Source organism: Lipotes vexillifer, unplaced genomic scaffold (genome assembly GCF_000442215.2).
Source record: "Lipotes vexillifer unplaced genomic scaffold, Lipotes_vexillifer_v1.1 scaffold628, whole genome shotgun sequence".
NCBI lineage: Eukaryota > Metazoa > Chordata > Mammalia > Artiodactyla > Lipotidae > Lipotes > Lipotes vexillifer.
This window is the reverse complement of record NW_006779395.1, coordinates 810,655-832,212: the sequence shown is the minus strand read 5'-3', so window position 1 is coordinate 832,212 and position 21,558 is coordinate 810,655. Positions and strand designations below refer to the sequence as shown.

At 36.5% G+C, this 21,558-nt stretch overlaps 1 protein-coding gene across 1 annotated transcript in view; it reads left to right on the top strand.

The window, feature by feature from the left end:
• The window catches only part of UPF2 (UPF2 regulator of nonsense mediated mRNA decay), a 99,108-nt gene that overhangs the window by 36,220 nt on the left and 41,330 nt on the right, over positions 1–21,558 (top strand). The window contains exons 8-9 of the mRNA XM_007452589.1: positions 1,179–1,264; positions 13,943–14,051. Of these exons, the coding sequence (XP_007452651.1) occupies positions 1,179–1,264; positions 13,943–14,051 (195 nt within the window). The remainder of the gene's footprint in view (positions 1–1,178; positions 1,265–13,942; positions 14,052–21,558) is intronic.

Sequence of the window (21,558 nt, the reverse complement as noted above, 5' to 3'; positions counted from 1 at the left end):
AAATCTGAGGATCTTTGTTACCTGATCCTCAAATCTACCTAAAGATTGGGATTAATGATAAAATAATCATGTGAACCTATGGAAGGAAAATACTTGAGATACCCAAAAGGATATTTGATAATAGTTTTTTTTCTTTTTAAAGTATAACTTAAACTTGTTATTTTCTTAAACCATGTGTATTGAAAATCTTTGATAATGTTTAAAAAATATATATACCTGGGGCTTCCCTGGTGGCGCAGTGGTTGGGAGTCTGCCTGCCGATGCAGGGGATGCGTGTTCGTGTCCCGGTCCGGGAGGATCCCGCATGCCGCGGAGCGGCTGGGCCCGTGGGCCATGGGCGCTGATCCTGTGTGTCTGGAGCCTGTGCTTCGCGGCGGGAGAGGCCACAGCAATATATATATATATATATATATATATACCTGTATTTAAAAAATACCAACTACTCATAGTTTTGTTTTCTAATGGCTTCCTGGAACATACACTTCTCGTAGCTTCTACACTTATATTAGATGTTAAACATATTGATGAAATATTGAACACATTTTCGTTATTAAAGTATAGAATAGTGGATTGCTATACTAAATAATAATTATGGGTATTTATTGTAGTCCTATGATGTGGTTTCTTTAGTTTGTTACCAGATCTGATTGTTGACGGTAAACATTTTTACTCAGTGTTGAAGCACTTACTCTTACATGTTTCTGGGGATAATCTGTGTCTATGTCTCATACGTAGTTGGTCTTTATTCTTTTTTGGTTATCCTTATTAGCATTAGTAATTTTCTTGGTTCCTGGCTTCTTGTTACTTTGTACATTTTACCAGAAAACTTTCCTGATATTAACATTGATTTATGAGATCAAAAGCATGGATTGCACATTTCATATAGTTATTTGCCAAACATGTCATGGTGGGTCTTCAGTCTACTCACTTGAAGTTCTGTTTTTAACACTAGGTTGCAATTAAAAAGTTTATGAAACATATATTTTGAGATATATAAGGAGAGAGGAGTTTAAGCTTAGTGATCTTTAAAGTTTGGGATATGCTTATAATACTAGTGTCTTAAAACCATTGTGAACTGTTTAGGAACTATTAGAAATCCATTGTAGCATGCAGGGTTTCTGCTTTCAGTAGCTAAATGGAGATTTTTTTAAGAAAAAAGTTTGCTTTTTCTCCTATAGGCAGCAATGGATTTTTGCATGAACATGAACACAAAAGCAAATAGGAAGAAGCTGGTCCGGGCGCTCTTTATAGTTCCCAGACAAAGGTAGGTAAAAAAAATAATAATAATAATAATTTCTTAGTGTTTTTACCCTGCAATGATGATTGTAAGGTCTAAGTTCTTGTTTATTTATCTCTTAGAAAATATCCCTTGTCAACAGAACTTATTATCATTGTTGTTAGCATATTTTCTGGAACTTATTTCTCATTGATTTTTGTTCATGAGCTCTAGTGGGAATATTTCTTCTGATGCTTTCCTGTTATTTTGAGAGAAAAAGACTTAAGAATTATAGGAACTTAAATAACTTAATCATTGCTAGAAGCAACTTGTTTACACTTTTGCCTCTGAGGAGAAAAGATAATAAATGGTATATCTTTTTTTGGAGAGTTTTTATTTTGTGGAAAGATCAGACTAAATTGATTGTATCTAATTTTTATGAGTTGTGTTTAAATGAAAAATTTCAAGTTTTTTTTTTGTAATTATGCTAGTTTGGACTTGGAAGTCACATTAGTGATTATGTTGCTGGTAATTCAAGGAATTATGAATAATGCTGGTAGAGAATTCTAATGCTCTAACTTACACTAAATTAACACCCCTACTTCACCCGCATATTTTAGGACCACAACAGGTCACAGATTGTTGACCTTGGGAACCTGGAGGAGATCCATTTCTGTTTATTCAACAGTGAATAATTAAAGGATTTTGTTAACTATTATCATGATTACATACATCATAGCTAAGATAGATACTTTCCCCAGAAGATACAGATTCTGAGGGATTTCACTAAAGATTTCTTAAGCAAAATTTTAATTTGCTTCATTCATTGGTCTCTTAAATGGTAACATTTCGCAGTGAAACCAAATCACTACTTTTTTCCTTTATATTGGTTTTTATCTCCTGTCAGCAGCATTAATGAGCATTTGTTTTTTCATTTTAGTGGGACAAGGGAGATGGAATGTGCTAATATAGTGAGTAGATAATTCAGAATTATCTAATTGAGAAAATCATAGATGAATTATTTTTATTTTGTAAAATTATGTACTGCATTTCATCAAATCTGAGGTGCTGTCAGTTATGAGGTGCATCATTATTTCATATACAGCTAAGAAAGAAAAGAATATTGCCAGTTACTTTTAAGGCTTTAATTGGGAGACACATTCTACTTTCAAACTCAAAATTTCAAACTCCAATATTTTTTTCCTTAATATTTTGGACCAGTTTTTTAAAGTGATTCTTTTCTTTACCTATACAGTGGAGTGTTTACTTTCATAGTTTTCTTTTCAACTGTTTATTTGAATGAAGAAACGTAGTAACAATTATCTGGACTTGTAGCATAGAATGAACGAAACTTAGCAAAAATAAAAGGCTTTGTTAACAAAAGAAATTATGCAGTAATATTAAATAGTTTACTTATAAGAGAGCATCTTGTCTCCCTTTATCCCCATTCCTTCCCACTCCCCCACCCCAGAGAAAACTCCTGAAAAACTATATACTATTACTTGGTTTTATGCCAGTTACATCCTTTATAACTGGATTTATCTGCTTAGCTCAGCAGTTGGCTGCAAATTAGAAGTAGTTGGAATCTGCTAGAAACAGACTTGAAAGTAGTAGGAAGTGACAATTATGGTTTGAGAGGAGAGGAAAAAATAAAGATACAAGTACTTAAAATGTATATCCTTTTGGAGCTATGACGAAGAGACCACATAGTCTTATATACCTGAAATATATAAATATAATAATTTGGGTTTCTTATACTCAGCCTGAGTGATCAGCAAAGGTTAAATTATGTTCTAAAATTTATTCATTAACTAAGGGTCTACTCTGTACTATGATTAGTGCTGGAGATACAGTGGTGAACAAGACAGATTCAACTCGTATTCATGCAGCTTACAGTTTCGAGAGGAAGAAAGAGAATTCTAAGTGCAGTTGACAGGAAGAGTCCCAGCATGCTTTGAAGTATATAACACGGGGAACTGATTGACTTAGTCTCGGCAGTAAGAGAAGGCTGCCTGGAACAAGCGTCCTTTGAGCCGAGACCTGAGAAAGGAATGAGCTAGGTGATGGATGGATGAGGAGAGGGAACGTAGAAAGCATTTCTGATAGAGGCAACAGAACCAGAGACAGGAAAGGTCATGCATCAAACTACTGAAAAAACCTGTTTCCTGGTTTCCCTGGACATTGTTGTCTAGACTAGGCTGCAGGAGGGAGGCCACGTTTACTTCTTTATCCTCAGCACTGAGCACAATGCCTCACAGACAGAAGGTGATAAACTTATGTAACCTGGTATTTACAATGCCCTTACTCATCTAGCCCCTTTTCAGTTTCTTCAGTCGTCATTCTAGCCACTCTTCTTGGAAAATCCTGATCTGTAATGATTTCTTGAATACCCTTTGTTCTCTGCTTCCAAGCCTCTGCTTTCTACTCTATCTGGGATATCCTGTATTTTTCCACCGAAAAATCTCGTCTTGAACTCTTAGCGTAAGAGTTACCTTCTCTGAATAACCATCTTTATTTCCCTTACGTATATATAGGTGCTCTTTAATAGACTTCCGACTTAATGTCTTCATGCATACGAAGAATTCGGCACATTACATTAGGCATATTGGGTCAGTGTTGGTTTGCGTCTGTACCCCTATGAAACTGTAAAAAATATGGGCCCTTTAAAAGAGGACTAGATCTTTTCATTTTGAACATCTACAACATCAACTGTAGTGTTTGATATACAATAAGGGCTTGAAAATATTTGATGAATTAATATTGGTCATATGCAAATTTAAAATTTTATTTAAAAAATAAGTAATGCACTCACAGGACTCAGAACACTGAAGTATAAAACACTGTGCTGAAAAGTATCTTTCCTATCCTTGTCTCCCCATCTACCCAATTCCTACTCCTCCCAGTAGGAAACTGCTGTCTTGATTCTTGCATCCTTCCAAAGTTTCTTTTGCATGTGCAAGAACATGCGAACATTCTTATATTTCCTGCTTTTTTACACAAGGGCAACTTCTTATACCTATTGTTCTGAACTTCGCTGTTTTTACTTAAAAGTATATCTTGGAAATCTTTTCATGTCTACACATAAAGATTTCTATTGTTCTTTTTAAAGCTGCAGTGTTTCTTTTTATGAATGTACTGTATTTAACCACTTTGGACTTCCAGTCTTTGCCATTACAAACAACCCTATATTTGTATAATACCTTTCCTTTCTTCTTCCTCCTCTTCATTATGTTAGCGAGTGGTTTATTCATTTTAGTTTTTCACACACACACACACACACACACATACACACATAAAACCCAGCCTCTAGATTATCTATGTATTTATTCTACTGTTTTACTGTTTTCTTACTCATTATTTTTGGATTTTATCTTTATTGTCTTTTTTGGTTTCTTTAATTCATTTTGTTCCTTTTTTGGCATTTATATTATATATCGCTGTCCTCTGACCCTGGTTTTAGCCGTATCTCTTAGTTCTGACATGTGGTGATTTCTATTTTTATGTTTTCTGGAAATTCTCCAATTTCAGTTTGTTTTTACATTGTTACCTAAGGAGATATTTGAGAGAGTTTTGAAATTTCCAGGTAGTGGGACTTTTTTGTTTTGTTTTCTGGCTTGGTTAATAATTCATATTTTTATTGCACTGTGATTAGAGAATACAGTGTTTCTTGTGCTTTATGGAATTTTTTGAAATTTTCTTGCGGCCTATTTATGTAGTCAGTTTTCACGAACATTCCACAAACATTTTTGGAAAAAGGGGCGCCTCTCTCTTTGTGTGGCATCTCCCTCCCCTCCCCGCAAAGGACATGGATCCTAGTGAATGTCTTTATTCTTCTCTATGGCCAGGATTTCCTCCTTTATCCATTTAGCCCCTCCAGCCTGAGCCGACTATAAAAACCAGAATGAATCATTTAATAGTTACTTGAGTGCCTATGACTGTGGGGACCTGAAGGTTTTATATGTGTGTATATGTGGTAGAGAATTTAAGCTGTCTTACCTAGTTTGTATAGTTTGGTTTAGGAAGCACTAAACTCGATAACTCTTAAGGTTTTTTTTTTTTTTTAACATCTTTATTGGGGTATAATTGCTTTACAATGGTGTGTTAGTTTCTACTTTATAACAAAGTGAATCAGTTATACATATACATATGTTCCCATATCTTTTCCCTCTTGCATCTCCCTCCCTCCCACCCTCCCTATCCCACCCCTCCAGGTGGTCACAAAGCACCGAGCCGATATTACTGTGCCATGTGGCTGCTTCCCACTAGCTATCTACCTTACGTTTGTTAGTGTATATAGGTCCATGCCTCTCTCTCGCCCTGTCACAGCTCACCCTTCCCCCTCCCCATATCCTCAAGTGTGTTCTCCAGTAGGTCTGTGTCTTTATTCCTGTCTTACCCCTAGGTTCTTCATGACATTTTTTTTTCTTAAATTCCATATATATGTGTTAGCATACGGTATTTGTCTTTCTCTTTCTGACTTACTTCACTCTGTATGACAGACTCTAGGTCTATCCACCTCATTACAAATAGCTCAATTTCGTTTCTTTTTATGGCTGAGTAATATTCCATTGTATATATGTGCCACATCTTCTTTATCCATTCATCCGATGATGGACACTTAGGTTGTTTCCATCTCCGGGCTATTGTAAATAGAGCTGCAATGAACATTTTGGTACATGACTCTTTTTGAATTATGGTTTTCTCAGGGTATATGCCCAGTAGTGGGATTGCTGGGTCATATGGTAGTTCTATTTGTAGTTTTTTAAGGAACCTCCATACTGTTCTCCATAGTGGCTGAATCAATTCACATTCCCACCAGCAGTGCAAGAGTGTTCCCTTTTCTCCACACCCTCTCCAGCATTTATTGTTTCTAGATTTTTTGATGATGGCCATTCTGACTGGTGTGAGATGATATCTCATTATAGTTTTGATTTGCATTTCTCTAATGATTAATGATGTTGAGCATTCTTTCATGTGTTTGTTGGCAATCTGTATATCTTCTTTGGAGAAATGTCTGTTTAGGTCTTCTGCCCATTTTTGGATTGGGTTGTTTGTTTTTTTGGATAACTCTCAAGGTTTTTACAGTTCTTTTCTTTTAAAAAAAAGCAAAAAACAAAAAAAACAAGCTTTATTGGAATATAATTCACATAACCATACAGTTCACCCATTTGAAGTTACAATTCATTGTTTTAAATATATTCAACTATCACAACAATAAAATTTGAAAACATTTTTGTCCCCCTAAAAGAAACCTTATATCTATTAGCAGGCAGTTCCATTCCCTCCCTGCCCACTCTCTCCCTTGTCCTAAGAAACCACTAATCTACTTTCAGTCTCTATGGATTTACCTATTCTGGGTATTTCCTATAAATGAAATCATAAAATATGTGGCCTTTTGTGCCTGACTTCTTTCACTTAGTAGGTTTTCAAGATTGATGCATATCATAGCATGTATTAAAATTTCGTTCTTTTTTAAGGCTGAATAATATTTCATTGTATAGATATATACCACATTTTGTTTACCCATTTGTCAGTTGACGGACATTTGAGTTGTTTCCACTTTTTAGCTATTATGAATATGCCGTTGTGACTCTTTGTGTACAAGTTTTTGTGTGGTCTGTGTTTTCAGTTCTCTTGGGTATATACCTATGAGTGGAATTGCTATGTTTTAGGGTAACTCTGTTTAACATTTTTAGTAACCACTAAACTGTTTTTCGCAGTGGCTGCATTTTACATTCCCAACAGCAGTGTGTGAAGGTTCCAGTTTCTCCATATCCTTACCAACACTTGTTATTGTCCCCGTTTTGATTATAGCCATCTTAGCGTGTAGTGGAATCTTATCTCATTGTGGTTTTGATTTGCATTTCTCTAATGGCTAATTATTTTGAGCATTTTTTCATGTGCTCATTGGCTATTTATATGTCTTCTTTGGAAAATGTTCTGTTCACATCCTTTACCTCCTTTTAAGTTGTATTATTTGTCTTTTTATCTTTGTTGTATGAGTTCTTTATATATACTCTGTACACGTCTCTTATCAGATATAATTTGCAGATGGTTTCTTTCATTCTGTGAGTTGTCTTTCACTTTCTTGGTATCATTTGCGGCACAAAAGTTTTAAAAATTGATTTATTCCATCTTTACAGTTCTTAAACGTCTGATGTGGAGCACTGTTTTAACTTTCAGTTGTGTTCTTCCTTCATTAAATAAATAGTGGTTAAAAAAAAGTCTCAAAAGGCTGGCATTATATCTCTTAGCCTGTTAATTTGAAGGAATCCACAGAAATGAAACCTACTAGAAACCTCCTTAATTATATATTTATATATCATCCTACAGTTAATTTGTAGTATAACTGTCCATACATATAATTGAAATTTCACATAAAGTGCTTACATCTTTTAAAAAAATTTTTATTGAAGTATAGTTGATTTACAATGTTAATTTCTGCTGTACAGCAAAGTGACTCAGTTATACATGTATATATTCTTTTTCATATTTTCCATTCTGGTTTATCACAGGATATTGATATTTCCCTGTGCTATACATTAGGGCCTTGTTGTTTATCCGTCCCATATATACTAGTTTGCATCTGCTAATCCCAAGTTCCCAACCCTTCCCTCCCCAACCTCACCTCACCTTTGGCAACCACAGGTCTGTTCTCTACACCTGTGAGCCTGTTTCTGTTTTGTTTCGTAGATGTATTCATTTGTGTTGTATTTTAGATTCCACATATGATATCATATGGTATTTGTCTTTCTCTGTCTGACTTACTTCGCTTAGTATGATAATCTCTAGGTCCATCCATGTTGCTACAAATGGCTGAGTGGTATTCCACTGTATATATGTACCACATCTTCTTTATCCATTCATCTGTCCATGGACATTTAGGTTGTTTCCATGTCTTGGCTATTGTACAAGCTGCTATGAACATAGAGATGCATGTATCTTTTCAAATTATAGTTTTGTCTGGGTGTATGCCCAGCAGTGGGATTGCTGGATCATATGACATAAAGTGCTTACATCTTAAGTATATGTGTATATCCACACCTAGATCAAGATAGAGAACATTCCTAGCCCCTCCAGAGGTTCCCTCACCTAAGCAAACTTTCAGGTGTAAAGTCAGCCAGAATCAGGGAACGTACCTAAGCATCTCTTAGTTCCTTGTTTTGAATATAGACGGACCTGGTATTGGTTTTAGTGACTTTGAAGCCATATGGATTTTGCCGTGTTTTAGCAGATGGATGTATGTTCAGAATCTCTTTACATTAATATAAACAGAATATTCTTCAGAGGTGAAGTGCTTCACTTAAGTCTTGGACACCTTTTCCCGATCCAGCTTTTAGGAGCATTTGCTGGAGTTTTTGTGAGAGTCTTTATAATTGGACCTCCCCTTGCTAAAAAATGAGAAACTGAGTTTTGGGAAATCTGTTAGCGTGTTGCACCACTTGATGGCACTGTTGAATTGGGAATGTGAATGTTGTGGAAAAAGTCATCGGAGCATTTGGTTGTCAGTTTCGGAGTAAATGATCCCAGTCTTTTGTTTATTATATTTTCTCTTTTTTGAATCATCATCTACTTTGGTGTTTCCTGTGAAGAAAAACCTTTGCAGTCTTTAATTGAACAGTAACAGTGTTTCACATTAATTTTTTTCTAGACATTTTTGAGCACAGATATAATTAATAGCTTTCAACAGTTAAATTCTTTAGATTTTAAAGAGACAGAAAAAAGCTGGACTTTGTTTTTTGAAAGCTGATTGATTACAAAATAAAAGCCTTTAAGATTCCTTTTTTTCCCCCCTCAGGAACAAAAGTATGTTATCCTGCTTTCCTGTTCTTACTTGTAGTTAGTAACTGGATGTTTACTTAGTTGATGATCATTAACTGCTTGAAGGATACTTAAGTGTGTGATTTAGGAGACCTTGAAAGTATAAGCAAGGTTTTATTATTATTTAAGATAAAAACACTCTTTTTAAATGGTTCACTCATTAATTGTTGGTAAAAATAATTATCACTCTCAGAAGATTATAAAATTCAGTTTTCAAAGGAAGGGTCTAAGTTTATTTTCTAGTTCACTTTTAGAAAAGTCAAATAAAATAAAATATATATCTAGCTTAAAATTTAACACAGAAATTTGCTTTTTATGTTGATTAAAGTGTTTTATAACTTTCATGTGATTGATATAGCATTTAGCACTCCATTCCCTTTGGGCATGCATTTGTAGGAAGGTGGAAAAGACAGAAAAACATACTTAAATAGGATTAACATTGAAAAAATATGTAACTTTTTGTATTATTTGCATCATAGGGGATCTTACTTTGTGAAGTAAGGAATGAACATTCACAGGACTTGGAAGATTTAAGTGGGGCAGGATGACATTTAGTATCAGCTATCCATTTAATTGTAAAAAGTGTAGTGGAAAAAGGAATTTTAGGAATTTCTTAGTTTGAGAAGGATTTGGTGAGTTTATTAGTAGAGGATTCTGGGAAAACAGAATATCTGGCTTTACTTCCATATGACCAATTCTGAAACAAAAACTAGGATTACTAACTACTTAGAAAGGCTTAATTAAAAGAGTTAAGATCTTCTAGGGGATCCTTAAACTAATTTTTAAATTCCTGTTGAAGCTGAAAGTGCTGACCTGTGTTCTTAGTTTACTGATGTTACTCTGCATGGATAGCACAGGCTGCTTTACTTTAAAATGGGTGGCTCTATCCACCTTTCTTTTGGGGCTGGGGAAAAGCTTTGAAGTATCAATAGATTGAGCCAATTGGAAGAATAAAAAAAAATGAAGTGAAGTACAGGTGACTTGACCAGGAAAAGAAGAAAAAATGAAATGACATAGTTTGGTTAAAATTTTTTGCTTCTACGTGTTATAATCTCAAATTTTTTTTTTTTTTTTTTTTTTTTGCGGTACGCGGGCCTCTCATTTCTGTGGCCTCTTCCGCTGTGGAGCACAGGCTCCGGACATGCAGGCTCCAGACGCACAGGCTCAGCGGCTATGGCTCACGGGCCCAGCCACTTCGTGGCGTGTGGATCTTCCCGGACCGGGGCACAAACCCGCGTCCCCTGCATCGGCAGGCGGACTCTCAACCAGTGCGCCACCAGGGAAGCTGTATAATCTCAAATTTTATTGAAAAATACATTGAAAAAGACAATCAAGATTAATATTAATTTTGTAAACTCAGAAGCTAATTCTTAAAAAAAAAATCCCGGTAGAGAACCATTTAGAAAATATAAAGAAAACATTAAAAAATTTAAGAATAAGCCAGATGATATACTAGAAGTTTAAAAAAACCACTTGAAAACCTCAGTGAAACAAGTAATTTTTTGGAAAAAATACACATTTTCAAACTTGATTCAATCAAGACAAAATTAAATAGACCAGTGATTATGGAAGAAAATGTAAAAAGTTATCAGAGTAATTTCTTTGCTGTATCGTTTTTCCAGAGCATAGGAAGGAGAACTTCCCATTTCATAATATGAATAGGCAAAATCTTAACAAAAAAAAGAGCGAGGATGTTAAAAGTGTGGTCCAGTCTCACTTTTTAATGCCGATATAAAAATTCTAAGTAAAATACTAACAAATTATATTTAATAGTATATTAAAAACAAACATCCAGCATGATCAAAGAGGATTGATCTTCGGAATGAAAAGCTGCTTTTTTAATTTATTTTTTTTGCGGTACGCGGGCCTCTCACTGTTGTGGCCTCTCCCGTTGCGGAGCACAGGCTCCGGACACGCAGGCTCAGCGGCCATGGCTCACGGGCCCAGCCGCTCTGCAGCATGTGGGAATTTCCCGGACCGTGGCACGAACCCGTGTTCCCTGCATCGGCAGGCGGACTCTCAACCACTGCGCCACCAGGGAAGCCCAGGAAACTTATTAATATGTGTAACAGCAGTAGGGAAAATAAACTATATGAGTATCCCATTGACTGCATAAAAGATATTTGATAGGGCTTCCCTGGTGGCGCAGTGGTTGAGAGTCCGCCTGCCAATGCAGGGGATACGGATTCGAGCCCTGGTCCTGGAAGATCCCACATGCTGAGCAGCAGCTAAGCCATGTACCACAACTACTGAGCCTGCACTCTAGAGCCCGCGAGCCACAACTACTGAGCCCACGTGCCACAACTACTGAAGCCTGCGTGCCTAGGGCCCATGCACCACAACAAAGAGTAGCCCCCACTCACTGCAACTAGGGGAAGCCCGCACACAGAAACAAAGACCCAACTCGGCCAAAAATAAATAAATAAATAAATAAATAAATAAATTAAAAAAAAGATATTTGATAAACTAGTGCTTGTTTGATAAAATATAAAACTTGATCAAATTTAATATTATTCTTATAAAAATTGGATGATACTTCATTAATATGAAGAATAGTTTAGAATAAAAGCTGACAGTAAGAAATATCTATCAAGCACCTATGAACATGTAAGTAAATTATATACATTAGAAGGTGATAAACTATTTAAAAAATAATAGTGCAGGGTAAGGGGCTGGGGGGGTGGGATGGATTTGCAGTTTCAGTGGTGTATTCAGAATGGGTCTCATGGAGGGGGTGTCATTGGAACTAAGACTTGACCTTTGTGAGGGAGTAAGTGGCGGAGATATTTGGGGAAAGTGGACTCCAGCTACTGAGAAGAGCCAGTGCTGAGGCTCTGAGGATTACTGGGGGTCCGGTGAGACTGGACAGAATAGTAGGAGATGAAGTCAGGTCAATTCATGAGGTCACAGAAGTGCTGTTTGAGAGAATCAGCGCCTGAGCCTCCTGACTCCCAGTGCATTACTCTTTGTTATCCCATGACCTCAACTCTTGAGTCTTATTTTTCTGACCTGTAGTTGTGGCAGTTGGGAGGGGTAGGACCTGGGGCATAGGTTTAAAGTCAGTCCTATATTTGTAATAGATCATGAACTGAGAAGAAACGTATTTGTTGCTAAAGTGGATATGAAAAAGCTAACGTTCCAACTAAAATATAATAATATATTAAAATATAATCTAACTAAAGTTTGAAAATTTAGAAAGTAAATTTGGTATTAGTATGAATCCATCTATTATGCATGAAAGTTACGTGTGCAGTTGCCCTAGGCTTTTTTTTTTTTCCCGCACTAGCAGACGTTAAGAAAATTATTACATATTTGTGAGAGTGTCTTACAGGATACCTCTTTATTGTAACATCAACAAGGAGTAATGTGACCCACATGTGTGCATTTTCTGTGTGACAGGAACTTAACCTTCAATTGATAAAACTTTTAAAATAATTTAAAGAAACATTTAAAATAAGGCTTAGCACTAAATGTTTTGATTCAGCTCTCTACATAACGGACTGTACTTCTCATTTCTTTAAAGAAGGGTATAATGCTTTTAAAATTTTTTGAGGTACTTTTACAGAGCCACCACATCCTTGACTTCTCTCAACCTCTGTAGTCTTATTTCTGAAATGGTGATGATTATGTCTACCTGATGGGGTGGTTATCAGTATCAACAAGATAAATAATGGAGATTGGATGCCTAGGACAGGGCCTGGCACCTTGGTAAGAAAAATACGTGATAAGTTTTAAAGGAAATTGTAATGGTCAAAGAGGAATACAAAATATTTGAGGCTCTTAGGCATGAATTTGAGCACTTTTCTCTTCTTGACTCCACCTTTCAAATTTCTGTCCATTCTTCCTTCCTTCACTATGTCCCTTCTGAATTTTCCAGCCTTTCATGGTAGGCAGAGTTTTTTCTGATGACCACACCATTTTCATGTTCTGTAGTATAGTGATATATTCAGGGATATGTAAGACTTGTAGAATTATTTGTCTGTTCTAAATGGCTGAGGGTTGTTGTAGTTTTTGAGCTCTTGCTTTGAATTTTTCTAGTTTTTTGCTTCCTTCCTCCCTGTCAGCTCCCATTACTTGCTGCTGTCAGTGCAGCTGCTTTTATTAGTTCCTCACGGCTTCTCATCTTCAGAGTCTGGTCTGCTGAGTGTTGAATCATTGGATAATCAAGTTTTATAAAATAATGTCTGTGGCAGGAATGGAAAATAAATTTTTAGCTTGTGTGTTGATTCTGATTAGTAGTGGCTGCCTGGAGTGCTGGAATCTGGAGTTGCATCTAAATTTGATGAGAAAGTGCTCTGATGATGAAAGGGGACAGCAGCATGAAGAAATGCAGATTTGCGTTTATTGTCCTGAGTAAGAATCGAGAAGCCCCGTGGGAGAATCTGAGTGGGTTCTATAATGGGTAGAATAAGTTAGTGTGTGGGTTTTGTGATTATTTTTTTTTTTTTGACTCTTCTTAGATACCCTTTTGGTTAGTGGTTACCCTTTTCTTTACATTGAAGCTTTGAAATAACTTATCCATGGATAAATGAAGGAAATTATTTAAAAGGATTGTTTTATACTGTTTGTTATCTTTATTTACTCAGTAATTATGTGATTAAAACTTTAAGCCATGTTTTCTTTGCTTGGTATTTCATATTTTATCAAAATTGACTACTCGATGAAAATTGCAGATGTGCAGTAAATGTACTGAATGGAAAATACCAGATTATTAATAAACTTTCACAAGGCAAATTGAATTTCCAAATACTTCATTATGATGGCAATACATAGGCATGTCTGTATGATTATTATTAGTTTTTATAATCATTTAATGTATGACTATATCTGAGAAAGTTTAAATTTTAAAATGAGTTATTTCTGGTGTGCCTTTCCTTTTACACATATCACATGTAACTTTTGCAGGTTGGATTTGCTACCATTTTATGCAAGATTGGTTGCTACATTGCATCCCTGCATGTCTGATGTAGCAGAGGATCTTTGTTCCATGCTGAGGGGGGATTTCAGATTTCATGTATGTATTTAAGCATTTATTTTGTTATATATATATATATACACACACACACACACTTATGAGTGAGGATTCTTTAGTTTAAAAATATGATTATTTTATTGGTAAGCACATTTTCAAACTTGATAGTGGTATAACAGTTCAGAATGTATGGACTTCTAAATTTTTTAAATGTAAATCTACTCAACAAAACTTGAAATTGATAAATGCTATTCCAATTTGGAGATGAGCTGTTGCTGCTACCTTGTTTTCCCATTGTAGGGTCTGCACTTCTTGCTTTTGTAAAGTAAAAACATTCTCCAAGGTCAAGAGAGCCAGCAGGCCTCATTGGTGTTCCCCGAAGAAACATAGGATTGGCCATGACAAGTCAGGGCACACAATGCCTGTAGGATGCCTGTTCAGGTGTTGGGGGTCCAACGTTTGGAGCACACGAAGTTGTGTAAATGCTCTGATCTCAGTGAATGCTGTCATAGACCATGTTTTTATTGATTCTTGCCTTAAGAATCCTTAGCTTGAAGAAAGATTCTTAATAGAGTGCCTAAGAGTGGTTCTCCCAAACCCATGTTACCCCACCATCTTGTGGATACAGGCTTGAAAGGAGTAAAAGGATACCTTAGCGGTGACTGAAAGTGAACATTGGTAGAATTTGAAAAGACATGAAATGCAAGTGTTCATGTATGCCCATGGAAAAATTGTGTTTGTAAAATTTAGCTTTACATAGCAAGTTGCTTGGAATGCAAATAAATGTTTGCTCTGCTCAATATGCATTTCATTGCACTAGCTATACACAAATCGGTAATATGGCTGAGCACCAGAACAGACGTAATTCCCGAGGTCAGGAATCTCATGATGTAATTGGGAAGATAAGGCCTAAATACTCATAAAAGCAAGAGTGAAATAAAAATTTAAACCCTAAATAAATTTGATATTATAAGGAAGTGCATGTTTAATTGCCAAATGAATTGTTGGAGAGTCAGTGCCTTGAGTCCAGAGGAAGCAAAAGTCCATGTGAGGGGTGGAATGGTCTCTAAAGGCTTCTTGCCATGGGTATTAATTTGTTAGTATGAGATTTGTGGGTAAGATTTTTCTGGGCCAGCTTTTTTGCTGAAGTGTGTTTCAGACTTTCATAGATAATATTAATCAAGGACAGGTTTCTATGTCTAGAGAAGTTTGGAAACACTGAGATCCAGAAAGGTAAACTGTTTTGCTTTTGTTTTATGGTAAGAATTCTCAAAGCTTTAATAGGGTAATGAGCACTGTGAGCCTCCTGGAAGGGGCTGAATATACAGTCACTCAAAAGACACACTGTTTACATGCTGCTAGTTTGGGGGCAGATGCATCTGAAGTCATATTGTTGGTATTTTAATCCCATCATACAGATACAGACAAGACACTGTTTTACTAGCAGGCAGTATGACTGCATTGTATGAATTACATGCGTACACCCCTCCACCAAAGCCACAGTCAAACAAAACATGAGTTGCTGGACCAAGCATAATTAGTGCTTTTGGTGAGAAACCTAAAATTAAGAAAATTCTGTTCATGTGTACTTCCCATCCCATCTTTGAAAATTGGGGTGAGAGTTGAGGGAATTGGCATTTTTGTTATTGTTGTAAGGTTTCATTACAACTAGAAGAGTATCAGGATTCCAGAGTATATTTGGGAACTGCTGTTCTCAGGGGGGAAAGAAGAGAGGGCACTTGATGTCATCGATCACCTCTGCTTCCTCCAGGGTCTAGCCTTTCCCACCCTCAAATCTGCAGACTTTGCCATTGACTTTTTATCAGGCAAAAAATGTGCTCAACACTCTCCCATCCTTAAAATAAAAACAGGAAAACTTTCCTCAACTGCACCTCTCCCCCCATCCTCTTTCATTTCCTTCTTGTTTGATGTTGTAGAGTATACGTTTCTCTTGCACTTCTGACATTTACCCTTTGTTTTACCATCATAGCGCCCTGGCAGAAACCACCAGTGTCCTCCTAATCGCCTCATCCTAGTTGATGTCCCTGCAGATTCTGAATTGCTGGACTCTCCTGCCTTTTAGGAAACTCATTCTGACTCTACCAACATACTAGCATTGTAACTTTGGCCAAGTTACTTAAGTGCTCCATACCTCGATTTCCTTGCTTGTTAAGTGGGATAATTTGTATTTTAATAAATTTATTTATTTATTTATTTTTGGCTGCGTTGGGTCTTCGTTGCTGCGCGTGGGCTTTCTCTAGTTATGGCAAGTGGGGGCTACTCTTCGTTGCAGTGCGTGGGCTTCTCATTGCGGTGGCTTCTCTTGTTGCAGAGCACGGGCTCTAGGCGCGAGGGCTTCAGTAGTTGTGGCACGCGGGCTCAGTAATTGTGGCTTGCAGGTTCTAGAGTGCAGGCTCAGTAGTTGTGGCGCATGGGCTTAGTTGCTCCGCGGCATGTGGGATCTTCCTGGACCAGGGCTCGAACCCGTGTCCCCTGCATTAGCAGGCGGATTCTTCTTCTTCACTGCGCCACCAGGGAAGTCCCAATTTGTATCTTTTTAAATGGGATTGTTCTTACTGATTAAACGAGATAATTCATATAAAGCTCATCACACAGATGTCATTATAATAATAATTACCTCTTCTCTACCACCACTCTCTCCTGCTTCTCACTTATGACTACTCTCCTCAATATCCTTCGCTCTGTTTTCCAGCTGAGTTTATATGTTGGTGTTCCTTCCCCAGACTTTCTTCCTTCACCCTCCTTTATGATGGAACACAGTTTACCTGGGGTTCAGGTGGCATCTGTTTCCCAGCAGCCTCACGTACATATCTCTTGCCAGAACCTCTCTCCTGGTGCTTAATAAGTTCTCATGTACTTTTAGCTAAATACATCCATAAAACTCATTTTCTTCTCAAAAATGTCTTTATCCTTCACTTTCTTATACCGGCTTCTATATTCTCCCTGTAAATTTGCAATATATTTTTTCTAATCACTGAGGGAAATACATCTACTTTCACCCCTCTGACATTCAGGAGCCAAATTTGTCAAATTCTATTGATACATCTGCTAAAACACCTCCTCAAGGCTAGCGTCTCTCCTTCATTCCCAGTGCTGCTGTCTTTCACTCTCTGTAGCTTGAATTAGGAGAATAGCTGTTTCACCAGGTTTCCCATCTCTGGCTTCTATCCAGCTCCAACATATTGTCACAATTGATCCTATTTGTCACGTGCTTAAGAACCTCACCTGAGAAATAGCGCTGGTTAGCAAAACAGTATGAAATCTCACCTGGTAGTCAAAGAAATTCTAGTTAAAGCAACGGATTTGCTAATTTGACTAACAGGTTAGTGAATGTAATAATAATGAGAAACCATCACATATACTTGAGATTGGAATTTTGAGAAGGAATTTGGCAGTATGTTTCAAGATCCTTAGAGGCATTCATACAGTGGACAATTCTGGGACTCTGTCCCAAGTAAACAATCCTAAGTACCCCCAAAAGCTTTATTCACATCATGAATTGTAATAGGGAAAAAAAGGAAAATAATCTAGAAGTCCAACAATGGATTAAGAAAATGGTCATATAATCACAATGCTGAAATGATATAGAACCATTAGAAAGTCTTATTTACCAAAAAGTTTTCAAATCATAAAGTGCTTTTTTTTAAACATTTTTATTGGAGTATAATTGCTTTACAATGGTGTGTTAGTTTCTGCTTTATAACAAAGAGAATCAGCTACACATACACATATATCCCCATATCTCCTCCCTCTTGCGTCTCCCCCACATCCTTCCTATCCCACCCCTCTAGGTGGTCAGAAAGCACCGAGCTGATCTCCCTGTGCTATGTGGCTGCTTCCCACTAGCTATCTGTTTTACATTTGGTAGTGTATATATGTCCATGCCACTCTCTCACTTCGTCCCAGCTTACCCTTCCCCCTCCCCGTGTCCTCAAGTCCATTCTCTACGAAAGTGCTTTTATTTAAGGGGAAAAATAGCAAGCTCTAAAATCTTACACATAATAAATTTATAGTTATGTTAAAATTCTTGTCAAGTAAAGACTAGAAAAAATTGTATATCGGTATGCTACCAGTGGCTGTCTTTGGATAGTGGGGTTATGCGAAATTTTTTTCCTTTCTAGTTTTCTGTCCTCCACATTTTTAGCAAAGCCTACTTCTTTAATAATGGAGAAGACAACTTTTATTTAAATGTAGCCATATCACCCTCACTGATTGACATTTTTGAAATCAGTGGTCTTCTAACTTTTTTGATCAAGCCTCTCTGTTGGTAAAATAAGTTGACCACATATCCCAGTATAAGCATATTTATTTATAAATTATATGCATTTGTAATTCTACCAGATATTTTATGTATATCATAAAACATACAAAAATAACTTTAAAAGTATGAGATCAAAAACAGCATAAATAGATGTTTCAACATTTCTTTTTCCCCACACCCCACTAGATCAAGAGTCTTTCCCTCCCTACTTTGGAGATCAGTAGTCCCTAGAATAAAATAAATAAGTTTCTTTGAAGGCAGATTTACTTATTTATAAACCCAGTGCCTACTTAGTGTTTAGAGTATAGTGGATTTTCAAAAAAATTAGTTCAATGATTGAATGTTTATGTAAAACAAAATGAGCAAATTATGGAGGACAGAAAATATAATATTTGGGTGAAGTTATAGAGGGGCCAGTTTGGGACAAAGGGTTCTTCCTCCAGGGGAATAATGAATGAGAGGCCTTGGAAATTCTTACTTTTGTATCTTGACATATCTGAAGAGTTTTTATTAATGTATATGAATTTAGTTATTTGAGTAATCTCAATTCTAGCTGTTATTAATAAATGAGTTGTAAGCTGCATTTTTGCTAAATTTGATTAAGTAAAATCTGAGACATTATTGAACTAAAAATATATAGAAAATTTTACATTGTTAATTCATCTGTATTTACTTTTGCAGAAGTGTTTGACATACCATTTGATCATAAAGAGTCAACAAATGAGATTGGAAAATATTAAATGAGGAGTCAGAATAAGTTAGTCTGTTTTTTATGTCACAGTCTTTTGAAAAGCCTTCAGTTTTTTCATCTGAAAATGAGGGAGTGAGATAATTGATTTCTAATACTTCATTGAAAAATTCTACAATCTTGTCATGTTAGTTAGATTGTACCTCCTTAACCTCAATAATATTTAGGAATAATTGTGAATGATACACTATGTTATGTGTTTTTGTAAATTGTGATGCTCAGTAATACTTAAATTGTATGATCTCCACAGCACAGTTGTTAAGAGCTTGTGCATCCAGAATCACCCAGGGAGACTTTTAAAAACATGTATATGTATTTCCCAGCCCTACTCCCTCTAAAGATTCAGCTTCAGGGTATCATTTTTGAAATGCTTCTTTATCCTTTTTCTATTTCTACATTTCTTTAACTGTAAAAGAAACACATGCTCAGTGTGGGTGATTTAGAACATACATAAAGAAGAAAGAAAGGAGGGGGAACCTCATAATTTCATCACTTAAAGCAAACCTTGTTAATATTTTAGTATATTTTCTTTACTTTTTTCTTCTGTAGTTTTTTATGGATGCTTTTATATTTTATGTACAATTTCCCACTTTTATTTCTCACTCAGAAGTGTTTGTATACTCTTTTGTCCTAGACATTAATTGCTTAGTATCAAGTAAAGTGTAGTTATCATCATTACTGCCCCACCATCATCATCCTTATTTTTATCCTTATTTTACCAAGTGAGCCAGTAGGTTCAGGGAGTTTTATATGAATTGTCCAAGATTATATACCCCTACCCCCACCCCAAATGGCATGAAATGACCACAGGACCTCAGGTGTTGTGACTGTAGATCTTTTACTCTTTCACGTCACTGCAATATGTATATAAACATTAAGCATTTTCATTAATTTGTTCACTCAGTGAATATTGATTTTGTGTCAGTGTATTAGCGATACAGTGTACAAATGTGGATAATATTAATAATGGCTAATACTTAGTGAACTCTTCGTGGTCCCAGTCACTATTGATTGTGCTTTGTATGTATCAGTTCACTTAATTAAGACTCACAACCGTATGACATAGGTTACTTTCATTAGTTCCATTTTACAGATGAGGAAATTGAGGCACAGAGTTTAAGTAACAGTAAGTGATAAAGCTGGGAATTAAACCTAGCAGATCTGGTCCAGAGTCTACCCTCTTAATCTAGAGTGTAGATTAAACTTGCCTCAGAGTTCACAAAATAAGATAAATTAATAAGAGGAGCTTTTTTTTTTTAATATATAAATTTATTTATTTATTTTTGGCTGCCTTGGATCTTCATTGCTGCACGCGGGCTTTCTCTAGTTGCGGCAAGCGGGGTCTACTCTTCATTGTGGTGCGTGGGCTTCTCATTGCGTTGGCTTCTCTCATTGTGGAGCACGGGCTTTAGGCGTGCGGGCTTCAGTAGTTGTGGCACACGGTCTTAGTTGCTCCGCAGCATGTGGGATCTTCACTGACCAGGGCTCGAACCCATGTCCCCTGTATTGGCAGGTGGATTCTTTTTTCTTTTTTCTTTTATTTTTTTGGCGGTACACGGGCCTCTCACTGTTGCGGCCTCTCCCGTTGCGGAGCACAGGCTCCGGGTGCGTAGGCTCAGCAGCTATGGCTCACGGGCCCAGCCGCTCCACGGTATGTGGGATCTTCCCAGACCGTGGCACGAACCCGTGTCCCCTGCATTGGCAGGCGGACTCTCAACCACTGCGCCACCAGGGAAGCCCTAGCAGGCGGATTCTTAACCACTGCGCCACCAGGGAAGTCCCAAGAGGAGCTTTCAGTATGCAGTACTTATCAAACACCCATTTGTGAAAACACCTTTATGAAGGCTAAATTGCAAGGCTAGAATAAATAGTCAAATTTATTCAATATTAGTTTGTTTAATAGACTAATTAAACTAGAATCTAGTTTTAGTTTTTTTCTATTTGTCTCTAATCTCAAAGCTATTTTGTATGCTTGAATGATGTGATTAAAGTTCTGTAAGTTGAGTTTTTGTGATTTTATTTTTAGTTGCAGTTTTATTGATGCTTTAGATTAAATATAGTTATAGTGAGTTTCTAATTTCCTCTGATTTTTTTTAAGTGAGTAAACATGGTTTTGTTCAGAAATTATCACTGAAGATCTAAAAAGTGAACACCTACCTCTGTTTGCTATAGGAAGTAGGTCCTTAAAAAGGAAGATGATAAATTCCATTAAGTGTAAGCTGTCTATGTAGAAGTTTAATACTTACATAAAAGATTGTTACTAATTATCCAGATGCGGGTGAGGTTTGGACTTATTTTGAATCCCAGCACATGGTAGAGCAGTGGAATTCTCAAGTATGAGTTTAGAGTCTGGGGTTTTGGTACTGATCCTTGGTCAGGTCATTTGACAGCTTTGTGTTCTTCTACTATTGTTGTTTTAACTATTAAATCAGAATTATACAGCTTTTGCTCCTTTCTCAGAGTGTTGTTATGTGGAACAAATAAGATAGGATAGTATTCTGAAAAAATAAGGAACACTA